We start from the raw sequence: 16193 nt of genomic DNA on the forward strand, positions 1-16193 counted from the left end.
CCTGAACTCCGTATATTTTTCTTGTTTGAACATTTATTTAATGCATGTTTCCAGGTTTTCAATACAATAATTTATATTATTGTTGACTGTTATCACACTATAGAAAATAATTTTTCATATTTTTTAAGTGTAATAGATTTTATTTGCAAACCCTTATTTTTCTTTTTATAAAAGTATATAACATAAAATTCACATACTTTTTATTCCATAATTTATTTAATTGGATTAACAGGACGCCACAACTATAAAGAAGCATGAGCAAGGTATACCATGCAGGAAAACATCATTCATCTAATCTTTGTTACTTCATTGCTTTTTATGTTAATTTTATCTATATATCAATATTTAAGTAACATTTCTCATTTTACAGATGTAACAGAGGAAGCTGCTAGACGAGCACAAAACCTTGTTCAACAAACATATTCTGTAACAAAACCAGGTAAAGTGGAAGTAACAGAAAAGTAATAATCATGAACACAGATCGCAGGTCAAAAATCTATGTATTAGCAAATTCTATTTTGGTGCCCTCATTTATATTTAGCTTTATCTTCCATAGTTAGCACCTGCCGATGCTTTCACACTAACGGATACTGTGCGCATGTTTCTTACTAAATATTTACCAGTATTTGCCAAGAATATATATACATGTAAATTTTAAAAACACATTGCTGTAATTTACATACTGCAGTGGTTCATATGGAACGAGAAAATTATCATTTTTTTGGAAATGGCAACATATTGAGAATAAATACGGTTTACGATCTCTATGATTTATAATAGTTCATCTCATAAATGTATAATATATTATAAAGTGTTTCAACTCCTTTTTTTTTATAAATATTTGTTAAAAGAATCTTTTAAAAAAGATGTTTTTATATAAAAATAATTAAAAGTATTTTTCCTACATCCTTCTTTACCACAATTGATTGATAACTATTCAAGTAAGTCTTCTATTATTCTAATAATACAAAACTATTTGTAATATATTAAAACGTATTCGAGATTAAATTTGTAATGGTCCATTTTAGTAAGATCCAAGCGTCACAATTAGACACTATTTAATGAGTGTTTTTTTTATAAACAAACTAATCCTGTTCCAGTATTGATACTAACTAAACTTATCGTAGAAGTGCGACGTACACACCCACGTACATGCAGAAAAAATGCGCGTGAGCGTGCGTGTGTGCGCGTGCGCCTGTTAGTGGGTATGGGCGTACACACACATATGAATGTCAAGCAGACACGCTAAATCTTTATGTCCAACTCACGAAGTTGGATTAAAATGATTAATTTTTAGTGTGTATCAATGTGCTTTATGTCCTTGTTCCTGTTCTTGTCCATGTCCTTTTGGATGGGTCAGGGCATGATTCGGCTGAGATTGATGGGACTGTAGAGAGGCATGCTACTTCTGCTCCAACAAAACAACCTGTTCCCGCCCCACGTCATTTCACCACCAAGTCGTCCACCAAAGCTGATTTTCATCTAGATTTTGGTGACGCCTCACGAATATCACATGGTCTTAAAATTAAGAAACCATTCGAGTGTTCCCCTGAATCTCCAGAAAAAAGCAATTCAAAATCCAAAATTCCTGTGAAAATAAAAAAGCAGATGGAAGACGAAGAGAGCGTAATGAATAAAACTATAGAATCAGATATTCGTGGCCGATTAAAGATGGAATCTCATATTCCTTTACCAAGATCAGCCGATATAATATGTATTACGAAGGATGAATTGTTAGGCAAAGATCATTCAATCCGTTCACAATCGGATACTGGTCATCTTATTGATAAAGATAAAGATATTATAAAGACTGAAAATTTGACGAAGAAGGAAAGGATCGAAACGAGTGATACGTATCCATCAAAAATATTTGATTCTGATAAAACTTATACCACAGTAACAACGATCGTGTCTTCCTCGGAACAAGCGATCGATCCTGACAAGCTAAACGAACTTATGCAAATGGATGAAGTTTTGAAAACAGTTAAAACTGTAACCACTACTTCTACATTTGAAATAACAGATTCAGAATATCCTACGGAAGTTATTAAAAGGAAAACTACTAGAATCACAGAAGTCTTACCTGATTTTAAAGGCATTGATGTTTATGAAGATGAACCCAGTATAGGATTAAATCCAAGTAACAGTAATCAGAATATTAAAACGAACGAAGATGGAACGTTTATAGAAAGATTAACTACAATAAGGCAATTTACTGGACCTTCTTATTCGGAAAGATTAAATCAATCGATGTTAGAATCGATGAGAACTGATGATGATCGATCAGATGATCCATTTTTTTCTTCAGACCTGAAGACATCGGAATGCGAGATTGATAGAAGTTATATGAAAGCAGGAAAATCAGAAAGCGATGAACGAGACACATGGACGCAAGCCGGAGTGGCAGAATACTCGTCCATTAATAATTCCGAGCAATGGGAGACGCAGCTTTCTTTAGACACATCACCTGGTTCTGGTAATGGTGACATTTATACAAAAAACGATAGTTTGCGGCACGAATTGAACAGCGATACAGATAGTGACGGTTCTCCTCGGCCAAGAAGAAGATCCCCATGCAAGAGACGTACTTTGGGCAGTTCTAGCGGGTCGGACGTAGCACTGCACGAAGGTGCGGAACTGTCCCCATTGGAGGACGACCAAGGTACCACATTCACAGCTAACCTTCTAAGTAAGCAATGTACGAATCCCGCTAACCAGTTACCTCGAATACGTAATTGCGTCCGTATATAGAATATTTTATATATCGACATGCTTTCTTTTTCATTTGCTTTTATTTCGCATGTACACGCAATCTCGCACAGGCCTCTATTTTCAACACTGGAACGTAGCTACGTTCGTAATTCGTCCTAATCTCAACGGTTCACTCTTCTACGGGATGAAATTGTAACTGGCATATTTGGATTCTTTATTCCTTCGGATCTTTTAAGGCGATTTTTGACATTTTCACTATTTTAATCTCTTCTTCGAAATAAATTTACTGTACTTACGTTCGATTAGTTACAATCTTCTTTACAGAAGAGAATCGAGTTGGTGCGATACCTGCAGCAACGCTTCTATTATTTTTCTTTTTGATCTTGAAGTAGTATATGTGCGCGCACTGATCAGCAATGTCTGGGAACTGCATGACATTAAGATTTCTACGATGTCTTTTAATTTGATGCATTCGTACAAGGTGTAGGGCCGGTATTCGGTATTTGTATGGTGCAAATTTAAATGATTGGTTGCAAAGAAAAACAAAGCTTGTGTACCAGGATCACAAACTTATATACGTGTGTGGCTCCTAAATTACATATTAGGGGTAAAATATGCGTCCTACGGTGTATTGCTCGGATTAACGTGCTTCGTTATTTGGAAATGTTGTCGGTGAAAAAAGATTTTGCCTTCCTACCGTTGGTCTTTGCTACGAAATGGACGAATTTGTCATGAGGGGCTTCTGGGGCTAATGTATTATCATTGAAACTTACTTGCAATAAAACGTGTCTGTACATTCAATTTCGTGCTCTTGTTATTAGTATAATGAAATGGCAAGTACATTCGAATAACTTAGATATTTCGACTGTTCACATTTTATTGTTCATATTTATTTTATAATTCACATTCAAGGGAAATCGAAAATTTCATTATTCATTCAGAACAGATGGATTAGTTTTTGTTTCTTTTTCTTTGTTTAATAAACATAATATTTAACAAAGAGACTTAACACGTGAATAATTTGTGTGCGAAGTCTTCAGTTTCATTAAACGATCAAATGTTGATTAAGCATCTTTTAAACGAACTTATCGGTCTATGTCAACTATATTTCATTGATTTAATTGTTTCGTCGCAAAAATATTTTTCTTAGAAATAACTTGGAAGAACGAAAAGATTTGTTGTATTGTGATTTACACTATACTCGCCTGCTGTTTCTTCATACTAATTATACGGCAGGGAGACGTCATGAAATTAAAAAAAAAAAACATCTGCACGAAGTCCATACGCTTGAAAGAAATTTACGAAAGGCATAATCTTTAAGTGACAGAAACAGACAGTACGGTACGATCAGTTTGCTCGAGCATGCAGTGCAGTGTGATAGAGACGAAGCCTAGGACGAAGACTACCGGTAGGACGAGCTGTGCTTGTTGGATGAGTGCAGCAGCTGCTGTATTGATGGTTCTACTAGCACTTTTACTTACCGTGGAGCCACGTACATTCCAACGTGCCATCTACACTCTCTCTAACAATATCCCGAGGCAAGCTGGGTACGATTACCCTTCATTTTATTCTTCTCTATAAAGTAACCACTCAGATCGAGCTTTAATTTAAAATGAAATTTAATATACAATGAAAGTCGATACATACATAAGAGAAGTTGAAAATTTCGATGCACGAAGCATCTTTAATAAGAGCATTTTAATAAGGAAAAGTTCGTATCCATGAGCATTCCGTATCAAAAGCGTAATAAATGAACGACTTGACATTCTATCCTGTAGGTACTGGAGATATCTAATTAGCTCATAATTAAATAGCACCTTGCTATAACGAAATTGGTTCCCACTGATTCGTGTTTTTTTCTACCCAAATTTACAGTTTGCCAAATTAAAATATATTCGATTTAATTCATAGAAAAATTTTTATAATCAAATTTAAAAATATATATATACATTCTTTGTGCTTAGAACTAAAATGCAATTACATCAATAGCAGCAAGTCCAATCTTCAGCAGCGTCGATAACCGACTGACATCTCCAAATCCAAAGAATTTGTCGTATTAATTATTTCACAACGAATATTTGTTGCCCGCGAAATCTCTGATTTATATATGCCCATTTTCGATAAAATTAGTTTTGGGCTAATTGCGTGATCGTACTGATTGATTAATCGGAACCAGATTTCTCTTTCCATTAATTATAAAAACAGATATTTTCTCCGATATTTCAAATCATTGTTCTCCTGTAGGATTCAATCTTCATTTTTCTCAACAAATTAATACTTGGTAACAAAGCTTTTTACGTATTTCTAACATTTTCTCGACAACCAAAGTATGTTTAAGTACTTACAAGTTCTTTTAATTTTTTTTTTTTGTGTCAAAATCCGTTAAATCATCGATCATTTTTGTTTCTTCTACTACTAATACATATTTTCGACTTTCTCATATACTTAACAGCGGCTGATTAAGACATTTTCAACCCCTTAAGGTGTTCACAAAAAAAGATATAGTTATTTCTACTACTTTTCTCTTATTTTCGTGCAAGAATTAAAAATAAAGCAAAAAAGAAGGAATTAGCTGTCATCGATTGTGAATTGGGCCGAACATGTTATTATCAGACAAATTGTATATTCCCCTAATCGTAACACTATCCGATCGAAGGGACATTGGAAAATTTTCGAATAAGGAATGATGCGTCACCGTCTAGACTTTCCCTAAATGCAGGAAAATCTCGATGATTGTAAAGGTGTTTTTTAGGCAAAGTTTCTATATTTTTTGTCTCGATGAATGGCTTGCTATTTCGTAGATACCGACGCGTTTATAATTTTATTACTCAAACATGCGTCGGACCTTTTTTATTATTCGGCCAGTCAATCATCGTGTCTGGAAAATACCCTTCTCTACATATTCTATTACTATCATGACGATAACACTTATGTACGAACATACATATACAAAACACGCAAAAATACTTACGTGCATACATATAATACAATTTAACCGACACAGGTGTATCCTCTACAATGATATTCTACAATTTATATGCATTGAACAGGTAACTTTGATTCTTAAGACAGGTGCATGAAGGAGTAAACTCTTGAATATAGAAAGATATGCAAGCTTTCTTTTTCTCGTATTTACCGTTTACCTAAACGAAGTATCAACTGTTTTTGCATGGTTTTTTATTATTAGTACTAGTTCGCATGACATTGCCTATAATTTCTTTGAACGTTATATTCCTGTAGCATCTTACAGTTATGTGTAATCTGTGTAAAGGGCCAACGATTAATAATATGTTATTTTCATGCGTTTATCAGCTAGTGCACGTACACATTGAGAAAAGTTCGATACATCATTCTTAAGCATCCTTTAGTTCTTTTACCCTTCTAGCTCTTCTGACAATAAGCCACGCAAGATAAAGCTAAAGTGTAGAGGGACCAACAATCGTGTTTTTAGTCACGTTAGGATTGTTAGGCGAATAGTCATGTAAGTAAGCCTTTATTTGTGTATATAGTATATACTATAAATAAATAAATAAATAAATAAATATATATATATATATATATTTAAATACATATATATATATAGGTATATACATATGAAAATTATAAAATTGCCCGTCATAAAATACTATGGATTAGCAAATCATCCGAGAACCTTGACAATTAACTTTATTATGTGCCGAAAGAAGTGAGTTTTAGCGTGACAACTAATGTAACTTTTCTCTTTTCGATGGCGCAGCTATCGAACGCTATGCAATCTGCATATTTTAAATGAAAAATCCTAAGCTTGTAGAAATGCACATTTCCTTCGCTAAGTATAGCTAATAAGTATAGCTAATATAAAGCTTGCAATATAATACTCCAGTATTATTTGACCGTTCGTCTAACAATACTAAATAAGTAGTTAGTATGTGCTACTTAAAAATTTTGGATTAGTATTCAGAACATATGAGATACAATTAAAAAACAAGCTAAAAAACAAATTAAAAAACTACAGTAATAAAAAGAAAAAGAAAAGATAAGAAAAAGAGTATTTCCATTGATCGACAATAGTAGAAAATAAGATGTTTTTATGAAAGAGCAATAAAAAATACTTGAGGTATAGAAAGAGTACCAATGAAAAATGACATTCAACTATTTTTTAAAACGATATCAGACGATAAATATTTTTATTACGTTAACGTAGTGCAGATGTAATCAGATCTTAAGATCTCGCACATTGCACGAAATTATTTAATAGTAGCATTGAAATGAAACGGGATCAACGACTTAATTTCTAGCAGTATCTAATTTCTATTCATGTACTCGATGTTCTTGCTTCAATTAAATCGATGAAAACTCCTATTAGATTGTATTGTAAAATATACATACATATATTTTGATTGTACTGATAATATTGAGTACTCGTATCTCTTACAACTAACTGCTAAATGCTTTATTCGGCAGCTTTTATCGGCGCTTCACACGAGCTCGCTGCGTGCAGCACAGTTATACTGAGAAATAACTTGAATCTCAGTTATTGATCATTAATTTTTGAGCGCTGACACGACAGTGCTACTTGCCAATATCTATCTATTGAAAGAAAATAATTCTCGAAAGACGCGTCTATATATAAGCGACGCTGTTACAGTAATTCAATTTCATTCAGAGTCAACGATATAAACTCATTTCCATACTTACATATTAATATATAAAATGAAATGAAACAAATTTGTATATTGTCCGTATCATATGGCTCGTCGCACTGGAATATAAAAAGTCCGTTTGAATACATCGAGGCAATATCAATCACTCGCAACATATTTTCTACAAAGTACAAAGTAAACGTGTCTATAAAAAGCGTTAAAATAAAAAAAGAAAGAAAAAGAAAAAAAACAATTGCATAATGTTTGGCTGGTTGAGTGAAAATGCGTATTATATATTTATTATGTATCGTCAAATGTTTAGCGATGTTGCAACTTTTTTTTATATGTGTCTAGTATTATTACCCCTTGTTTTTGGGCATGATGTAAAATTGAAAGGTATAAGATTGGTACTTGTCTTCATGTGAACAATCGACATAGTAAACTTGCTTACGTTTTTAGAACAGATAGTTGATTAATTTTCTTTTGTTACACAGAATCTGACTTTTTGCAACAAAGCGAGCCAACCTTTGTAGAAACAATAACGACCGAAATGGATCCCTTAACGCAGGAAAGGTATTCATTTCGTTTCTTTAACTTTTTCTTTGTGATTGTTCTTTGTTTTACGTTGATGTTCCAATCGAATTCTATTTTTAGAGTAACAAGAACGATGCAAGTAGTGACGACAACAACGACGATACCAATGGCAGGTGGCATAGCTGTGACGGACGATTTGCGGGAATCAATGCAGAAAATAGTCGACCAATTTATGGCAGAGGAAAGGAAAGGCCAGTAAAGATGTGAAAGATGAGAAGCTCGAAAAAAAATAATAATAATAATAACAATAATAATAATAGAAAAAGAAACAGATTCAAAAAAGAAACAGTCGTCAAAAGAATATAAAATTCCTCTAAGGGAATAATATTTTCTTTTGCGTTGACTTAACGAAGCATCTGTTCGAACAAAATACTCCATTAAAATTCACTATCCAATAAAATAAATAAAGCTCTTCATTCTCGCGACGTTTCCTGAGAAATAAACAAGGCATATACTATGTATGTATTGTAAGACGTTATATCGTCACGCCGCTTATGGCCTACGCTTCGAATTTGCTTGCCCTTCCGTTCTATTTCGTTGCCTTATATCTTTTGTGTTTGAACTGGTAATTATTATTAATAATATATGTATGTATGTATATGTCGTTGCTAGTCCGACTAGCTCTCTGCTAGTCTTCACTATGCCAACCCGTCCACGTACAACGCCTTCTCTCGTGTTGTTCAAAACAAAATAAGGAAACGAATTGTTTTTGCCTTCAAATAAAAAGTTATCAAGGCAAATCAAAGTATCGATCGAACAACTAAAAAATCATATTGAAATTAAAAAACGAAACGATGATAAATGCGTCTTATTCGAAGACGTCTATCTGAAACGAACGATATGCCATGGCGAAAGCAAATATTATATTTATAATGTATAATGAAATCTCGATAATATAACGAAATTAAACGACAGATTTTACATTGCGGCTTTGCTAATTGGTCGCTGGGGAATCTGCTTTAGCTTTAGAATGACTGTAATGTCTATCTGCGCAATACATCGCTTAATTAGAATAGTAAACTTTTATTCATATTTCCGACAGTGAATTTCGCAGATGATCTTGTTGTCACTTGCCTCAGAAACAAATTAAGTGCACAATAAATTGTAGGATCGATGAGTCGTTTCTGATTCAATTGACAACGAGAAACGAATGTTTTTATTAATCGAGGCGCAATGTAACTGTAATTTATTTAAAGAATATTTCCTAACAATTTTTAATTATATATATATAATAATTTCTTAGCATAACTTATACAAATGTACTATTATACAGTTGTAATAATGACAAGATTATAACACGAATATTTTATTTATATAGCTAAAAAAAGAAGAGAAGAAATCATTGGTATAATGTTACATGCGTAAATTTTGAAATGAGAGTAATGTTGTTGGCAATCTGTCCATATGAATTGTATAAAATATAAAAAAAAAACGAGGCAGCACGATGATTATGAAAAATATATTGTTTAAATTTATTAGTTTGAATTTGTCTCAGTGAAAGTGTTAGCTTTCAATGTACAACACAATTAAAAAAAAGAAGTACAGGAAAAAATAATATGTGTATTAAAAAAAACGTTACGAATATGACATTCGATTTATGTATGATACATTGAAAGATATAATTATTACATATACGAAATTTATAACTTATTACTTGTAATGACTGTTAAACTACAATTAATAGACTTGCCTAGAGCCTATTTGACCTAAGGACCAAAGGCACAATCACGCGCGCATGAAAATGAATGAAACGCTCCAATGTATTGTAACATTTAGTGTAATTTCACGAATGTTGTAATACTGGTATTTAAACATTCTGGGTAAATCAAACTACTGATTACATCGCGAAAGAATAACTATTTTCCATAATTTATGTGCAAAAACGCATTAACATCTGCTAAGAAAGAAATGTCTCGTAAATACAAGAGTGGTAATTATAATATAATTACTACAATTCGGGACGAAAATTAAACATAACCCTTTGACGATATTCGATATTTGGTATTCATTCGCGTACGGAAAAGTTATTAAAAATATTTCAACCTTTAGCGAAGATTATCCAATTATACCAGCAGATTTTGCGCAACAGCGTATAATCAAAATAATGGTAAAAACTCCATAAATCGGTAAGTTATATTAGCATTAGATCAAGAGAGACAAAGTTACGTCAAAGGGTTAATATCTTCTACTTTGTTATGCATTGTTACAGTAAGTTAAAGAGACCAATCTATAGTATATCATTATTTCTTGTAATATATCTTATATTACATGATATATAGGTCTAAGAAGTATTTAATTTTCAATCTCGCATTAGTAGTTTTCACAGATCCTATAATTTTGTACAGTCCACTTTTTCTGAGTAACATGACACAATCATGCACGCAATCAGCAACAGCCATTTTACTCTGTGCTATTTACATATGTCTTTGCTATTTAATATATTGTGTTAAGTTATAATATTGTAATGGCATTGCACGGCATTATATCAACCAAAAAGAGAAGGTATGAAGTATATAGCACTGTGTGGTTGAATTATCAATAACAGCATAATAAACAAAATGTTCTAATGCAGTTATAATGTATTACAAAAGAAGAAAAAAAAGAGTAAAGAAAGACAGAATTCGTTTTGTCTCGTTCTTTTATTCATAAAGCACAAATTATGCTGTAACGTTTCTTGTCATGTTTTAATCTCATTAAAGTAATAACATTCACTCCATTATAGAAGTTTTATATTCTAATATTAAAAATAGTACATTTTAAGAAAATATTTAAAAAATTCACTTATAAACGCATGCAATCAATTAATTTTAACATTTGGTAAGTATATTAATGGTGAAATAAGATCTATAGAAAATATTGAAATCACTTTTGTTAATATATTAATAAACACTAGCATATTTATATTTTCATGTTACCATTACAGACATCTATAACAAATTTATAAATATTTTTAATGTGTACAATATCATAATATATAAAACAAATATTTCTTTATTTTACACATTGTACAGAATATTTATATATAGTCGATATATTTTAAACTAAATAAACAAGATACATTTTATCTTCACTCCTTTCGATATGGCGAAGTTGGCTGCCAGTATGTTACCGCTGTATGGGACAATTGGATCACGAGTATATATTTTATCGCAAAGTATAAGATTTAATACTTTATCGTATTATACAAATTATTGGTTTTTTACTGAAATTATATGAAATTAATATAGAACGAATTATAAATGAATATACGTTAGAAGAACGTTGGTTGTCATGAAAATATTAGAATATGCTACATTCGTTTAAAGTTCTTAACTTGAGCAAAATTTTGCGTTTTACTATTTTAATATACATAAGCATTTAACATTGACCAACTATAATCAGGAAGGAAACGGCTTATGAACTAGCTTGGAATTAAGACATTTTCTTTCTAATAAACAGTTTTTAATGATGCAGATTAATACACATAAAAATTTGTAGTGTTATACATATGTATGTGTATATATATATATATATATATATCTATATATACACACAATATATATTTGTATATATATACTATTTTTCTTCTGTTTAAAATGGTTATACATTCATATATCATCAAATTACTTACAATGATATACAAAAATGAAGAGGTATATATGAGAACATTACTTACTTAGATCTCTATTAAGTGCATGGTAATATAATGTACTTTAGCCAAATCTATAAAATTTATAAATTAAATATAAATGATAGATATGCGTTTATAGTGACACAATTTGGATAAAAGATATCTTACAAGACTTGAGAAACAATACAATTGCAAAACAAGTACAATATTAATGGGAAACATGTTATTTTATTCATAGATACAAGAAAAATTGGCTACTTATTAGAAGCAAAATTTGCTGTTTTAGTGAAGTGTCCATAGTTGCATCTATTGAAATAAATAGATACTCCTATACCATCTGACACTATATATTTGCACCTGACTGTATTATAGATCATCAGATCTGTAAAAGTGAATGCATATATATAATTATTTTTTATGTGTTTCTTTTATAAGCAGAAGCATTGAAAGTTTTGATTTCAAAACTTACATTGTCTACATCATCTTCATCATCATCACTGATTTCATCACCAAACTCAATATCTTCATCAAATCCATCTTCAACAAAGGTAACAGTGTCATTGATGCGTACTGAAACAATAATGTTTTCATATTATCAAATACTGAAACTTTAAAATAAATATGAATTAGCATAGTTATTTGATACATTTATATATAAACAATTTATATTGTCATATAAAAAAATTATTATACTTACCAGTTTCAGGAAATTCACCATAAGTTTTTAAATTTCGAGCTTCATCAGATGTATATTTTAAAATAACATCTGCTTTTGCATCTTGATAATCTCGAAGACCAATTAAAATGATATCACCTTGATTAATCCAAACCTTTTTACGAAGTTTACCTCGAATGTGGCACAATCTCTTTACACCATCAAAGCACATTGCTTCTAGCCTGCCATTACCAAGCATCTTTGTTACTTGTGCATATTCTAAAAAAATTTTAATATTACTGTATACAATCATTCTACAGGTCAATTTAGATATATCTATATTCAACAGTTTACCTTGACCATCTTCTTTAAACACCAACTCTCTCTTTTCTGTTTCATTCTCATTTTTACCTCTCCTCCTATTTTTACCTCCCTTTCCTAGAAAAGTAAAAGATATTGTTATAAAATGATATTAAACATGAATCAATAATTATAATTATAACTTAGTAAAGAATGCACATTGTAATACATGATTGACACTAATAGGTTATAACAATCTAATCATATTACACTATGAAAATTACACGTGGTATAGAAATTTCTATTTGGATGTAAACTTTTAAAGTAGAAAAAAAGGGTTTACTGACCCTTATTTTTCGGCATGATGACTTAAAATGTATTCTCGCGTATATAATCTCTCAATGATTTCACACAACGCGACTGGAAGAAGTAAAAGTACTTAGCTTACAGTTTTTTTCTTTCTTTTTATATATAATATTCTATGACTAGATGTCACTAGCTTCGCTTGCTGACGCTCCCTATGGACTGTGTCTATAGGCCAAAATCTACTTATCGGCCGATATAAAAGTAAATGGTATTACCAACTGTGATAAAATTTAATAATAGTAAGTGACAGATGAAAAAGCAACCTGAAAACAAAAATCATGAAATTAATGCGTGACCAAACGCACTAAACTGCAACTTATACGTATAGTACGTTAGGAACTATGAATGAAGTATTCAAATAAAGTAACATAAAATGCGATAAATCTAAAAAATTTGATTAGCTGCAAAAAAATACAATACGGCAGTTAATTATGTTTGGAAAAAGAAAACAGAAGTAAAATCTTTAAATGTTGATTTCTTGTGACACTAATAATTTTCACTTTCTGAAGTTTGTCACAGATTCAAATTGGACAAGTTGGAAATATTTAGAAACGTCCTTTATATTAGCGATAAATTTTAATTATACCTACTAATTAATAATTACTATTTATTTAATAACATAATATATATAAAAAGAAATATAATAAAAAAACAAATTAACAAGATAACTCATTATGTATGAATTTAATATTGTTTGTTATCTGTATTATTTCTAGTTTAAGAAATGGATAAAATTTAATTGGATATTCAATTGGATAAAGTTATAAAATTAAAATTAAAATTGTCCAACAAAAAGAAAAATTTTAATTAATGATTAAATAATATAATTTTCTTTATTATATATATGACCTTAAATATTTTGACATATTTACCTTTGATTTTTTTGTATCGTTGTTATTTTATATTATTTGATGTGTATGGACGCGCGCGTGTGTGTCGTATAAGCAATCTACTGACGAATGGATCGTATTGGACGGTTAGATGTGAATGTCCAAGTTCGATTTCAGTAACTGTAACGGTTGTTTCAAGAAAAGACTGAAAATTTTATTTAGAATATGTACGTGTCATTTTTGGTGATACAATATAAAATATTTGTTCCATTTCAATAGTTCAGACTATGTCCTAAACAATATAGAAACGTGTTTATATATATGTGTTTGTATATATCATATATAAATATATATATATTTATATATTTATATTTAATACATTCAACGATAAATTAAAATTAATGATAAATTAAAAAAAAAAGAATTGTTTGAAAATAATGACTAAAATATAATTGATATTTAATACATAAGCTTATTAAAATAACATATTGCTGGTTTAACAAATTTATAAATATCTTCATTCTGCTAGGTTATTGATATGAATCAAACTTTTATAAATTTTGGTTTTTAATTAATTCTTTCGTATTACAGAGACTTAATTATATAGAATGCCAAAATCAAAGGAATATGTGTCAAGTGATAGCGAAAGTGATAGCGAGCAGGTAATTTATTCGTTACATTTATTTTGGATTATTTTTTATTGTATGCAAAATACATTAAACAATTTTACATTTAAGTTATTACAACATTTTATAACAGTCTGTTTTATATGATGAAAAAAAATAATTCCATTTATATACTTATAATTTGTTTTATAATATATATAAATTTATATATTTTACAATTACAATTTAAATATGAAGTTTCTATAAAATACTTGAATATTAATTTATTTAATAAATTGTCAAACATTGCACTGTTATAATTGGAAGGAAGAGCAAGTCAAGAAGAAACAGAAAACAGAAAAGGAAGAAAAAGCTGTCGCGAGTAAAAAGCCAAAAAAAGAAGTAAAAGAATCAAAAGATGAAGATGAAACTGTGTGGGATTTAGGTAACAATCGTCAAGTAAATGTTAGAGATTTTAAAGGAAAGCTCTTTGTGGATATAAGAGAAATGTATTATGATAAAGCAGGAGATTTAAAACCAGGCAAGAAAGGTATAAATACAAAGTAAATTAATTTTATGAATAATTTGATAGGAAGAACAATTATACTACTAGTTAACAATAATTAATTAATGACTATTTATTTTTAATACAGGTATATGTTTAAATATGACACAATGGCGTAAGTTCATGTCAATCGTGGAAGAAGTTGATAGAGTTGCAAAATCAAAATGTTGATAAATTATTTTGTCATTGTTGATTAAAATCATCTTAACTGATTATAAGATGTACATTTTGGGTTTTCTTATTACATTAAAATATTCTTTGATATTAAATGTATTTGTTTCTATAAGAATCTAGGTTTTTTTACAAAATAATGGACATTTGTCTTTTTTCTTCTTATATAATTGTCATTTCAAGCGTTACTATTAATATTATTTGAAATATTGTTATTAATAATATTTCATGTATCACATACACGATAATAAATATATAAATATTAATAAATTATAGTAAATTATTTTTAATTTAAAAAATTAAATTTTTCTTGTTTATATTTCCCTTTTAATTACTTTAAATTACCTAATTAAAACAATTATTATAAGTATAATTACCTAATTAAAACAATTTTATTATAAAAAAAGTTAAAAGATTTTTGAAATCTAACAAAATTTTTGAAAACTTGTACTACTATCTCATTTAATTTAATAGATTTCTGTAATTATTTACATACATGAATAGTAGATATCACTTTTGGAGATAAGCAACATTTTATACAACATCAATAAAAATAATTCATATTGAATATTATAAAGGTGTAAAAAAGTAGCGTTTATAATAAAACGTTTTAAGAAAAATAAAAAGAAAATAAAAGTAAAATAAAAGTAAAATTGTAATTTAATTTATATTATGATACAAGTTAAATATCGTTCAGAAGTATTTTATTTTAATACTAGTTCAAATACGCTTAATGATAAAATAATTTTTTTATGTTCTGTGTTTACTATTTGAAAAGTATATTGTATACATAATTCAGAACTTGATATTTAAATTCGTTCGTATGTATTCACTTAGAATTAAATTGCTGTACGATCGAAAGCATGAAGACTACTAAATTTTTCTATCGAAATGAAATCCTATGAACATGTGTAAAGGCGACATGCATGAAGTAAAAAAAGAAAGGAGAATACATAAAGTATCTTTAAAACTGTAATTGGCTCGTAGAAAAGAATGTATGTGCAGTCGATTTAATTGAGCAAGTTCTTGTATTTTCATTTTGAGGATAAGAGTTCTTCGTTTCTACACTAAAATCATCAATTTTACTGTGAAAATGAAGTTGTCTCTCATATTTAAAAAATAAAAATGAAGCAATTTGCGGAAGAGAAAATAAAGCAAGAAGG

At 29.6% G+C, this 16193-nt stretch overlaps 3 protein-coding genes across 21 annotated transcripts in view; 2 read left to right on the forward strand and 1 right to left on the reverse strand.

Moving 5' to 3' along the window:
* LOC118444503 (uncharacterized) overlaps positions 1-10550 on the forward strand; it is a 68419-nt gene extending 57869 nt beyond the window's left edge. For 3 of the 17 annotated variants that reach the window (XM_085655152.1, XM_085655193.1, XM_085655268.1), the window contains 4 exons: positions 371-439; positions 1361-2689; positions 7829-7907; positions 7989-10550. In XM_085655152.1, the coding sequence (XP_085511278.1) occupies positions 371-439; positions 1361-2689; positions 7829-7907; positions 7989-8127 (1616 nt within the window). In that variant the 3' untranslated portion in view covers positions 8128-10550. Of the gene's footprint in view, positions 1-370; positions 440-1360; positions 2699-2822; positions 3629-4033; positions 4260-6097; positions 6194-7828; positions 7908-7988 lie in introns of those variants that run through there. The other 14 variants (XM_085655490.1, XM_085655516.1, XR_014981855.1 and 11 more) reach the window with 13 other exon arrangements.
* Positions 10551-11496: 946 nt separating this feature from the next.
* eIF1A (eukaryotic translation initiation factor 1A) lies at positions 11497-13009 on the reverse strand. Its single transcript, XM_035872847.2, has 5 exons — positions 12841-13009; positions 12548-12631; positions 12236-12472; positions 12008-12108; positions 11497-11920 (listed from the first exon to the last, which is right to left on the reverse strand). Exons 1-5 carry the CDS (start codon positions 12854-12856, stop codon positions 11915-11917), a joined length of 444 nt encoding a protein of 147 aa, XP_035728740.1. The 5' UTR covers positions 12857-13009; the 3' UTR covers positions 11497-11914.
* Positions 13010-13778: 769 nt separating this feature from the next.
* On the forward strand, positions 13779-15259 carry Ssb-c31a (single stranded-binding protein c31A). 3 transcript variants are annotated; one of them, XM_035872848.2, is made up of 4 exons: positions 13779-13916; positions 14281-14351; positions 14622-14844; positions 14948-15256. In XM_035872848.2, exons 2-4 carry the CDS (start codon positions 14298-14300, stop codon positions 15028-15030), a joined length of 360 nt encoding a protein of 119 aa, XP_035728741.1. In that variant the 5' UTR covers positions 13779-13916; positions 14281-14297; the 3' UTR covers positions 15031-15256. The 3 variants fall into 3 exon arrangements, with proteins under 3 accessions (XP_035728741.1, XP_035728742.1, XP_035728743.1); XM_035872849.2 differs by having other exon boundaries at positions 13896-14014; positions 14948-15257; XM_035872850.2 differs by lacking the exon at positions 13779-13916 and adding an exon at positions 13934-14018 and having other exon boundaries at positions 14948-15259.
* Positions 15260-16193: the final 934 nt, after the last annotated feature.

The sequence above is a fragment of the Vespa mandarinia genome, chromosome 1 (genome assembly GCF_050613455.1).
Source record: "Vespa mandarinia isolate Hongniang chromosome 1, ASM5061345v1, whole genome shotgun sequence".
NCBI classification, from domain to species: Eukaryota; Metazoa; Arthropoda; class Insecta; order Hymenoptera; family Vespidae; genus Vespa; species Vespa mandarinia.

Excerpts from the sequence above, each read along its gene's own strand:
- eIF1A (XM_035872847.2), bottom strand. Across the intron at positions 12,473-12,547 it reads GTTTAAAGAAGATGGTCAAG|AATATGCACAAGTAACAAAG; the intron begins GTAAACTGTTGA and ends AAATTTTTTTAG. Across the intron at positions 12,109-12,235 it reads TGGTGAATTTCCTGAAACTG|TACGCATCAATGACACTGTT; the intron begins GTAAGTATAATA and ends TTATTGTTTCAG.
- Ssb-c31a (XM_035872848.2), top strand. The coding sequence starts at position 14,298 with ATGCCAAAATCAAAGGAATATGTGTCAAGTGATAGCGAAAGTGATAGC. Across the intron at positions 14,352-14,621 it reads GCGAAAGTGATAGCGAGCAG|GAAGAGCAAGTCAAGAAGAA; the intron begins GTAATTTATTCG and ends TATAATTGGAAG. Across the intron at positions 14,845-14,947 it reads TTTAAAACCAGGCAAGAAAG|GTATATGTTTAAATATGACA; the intron begins GTATAAATACAA and ends TTTTTAATACAG.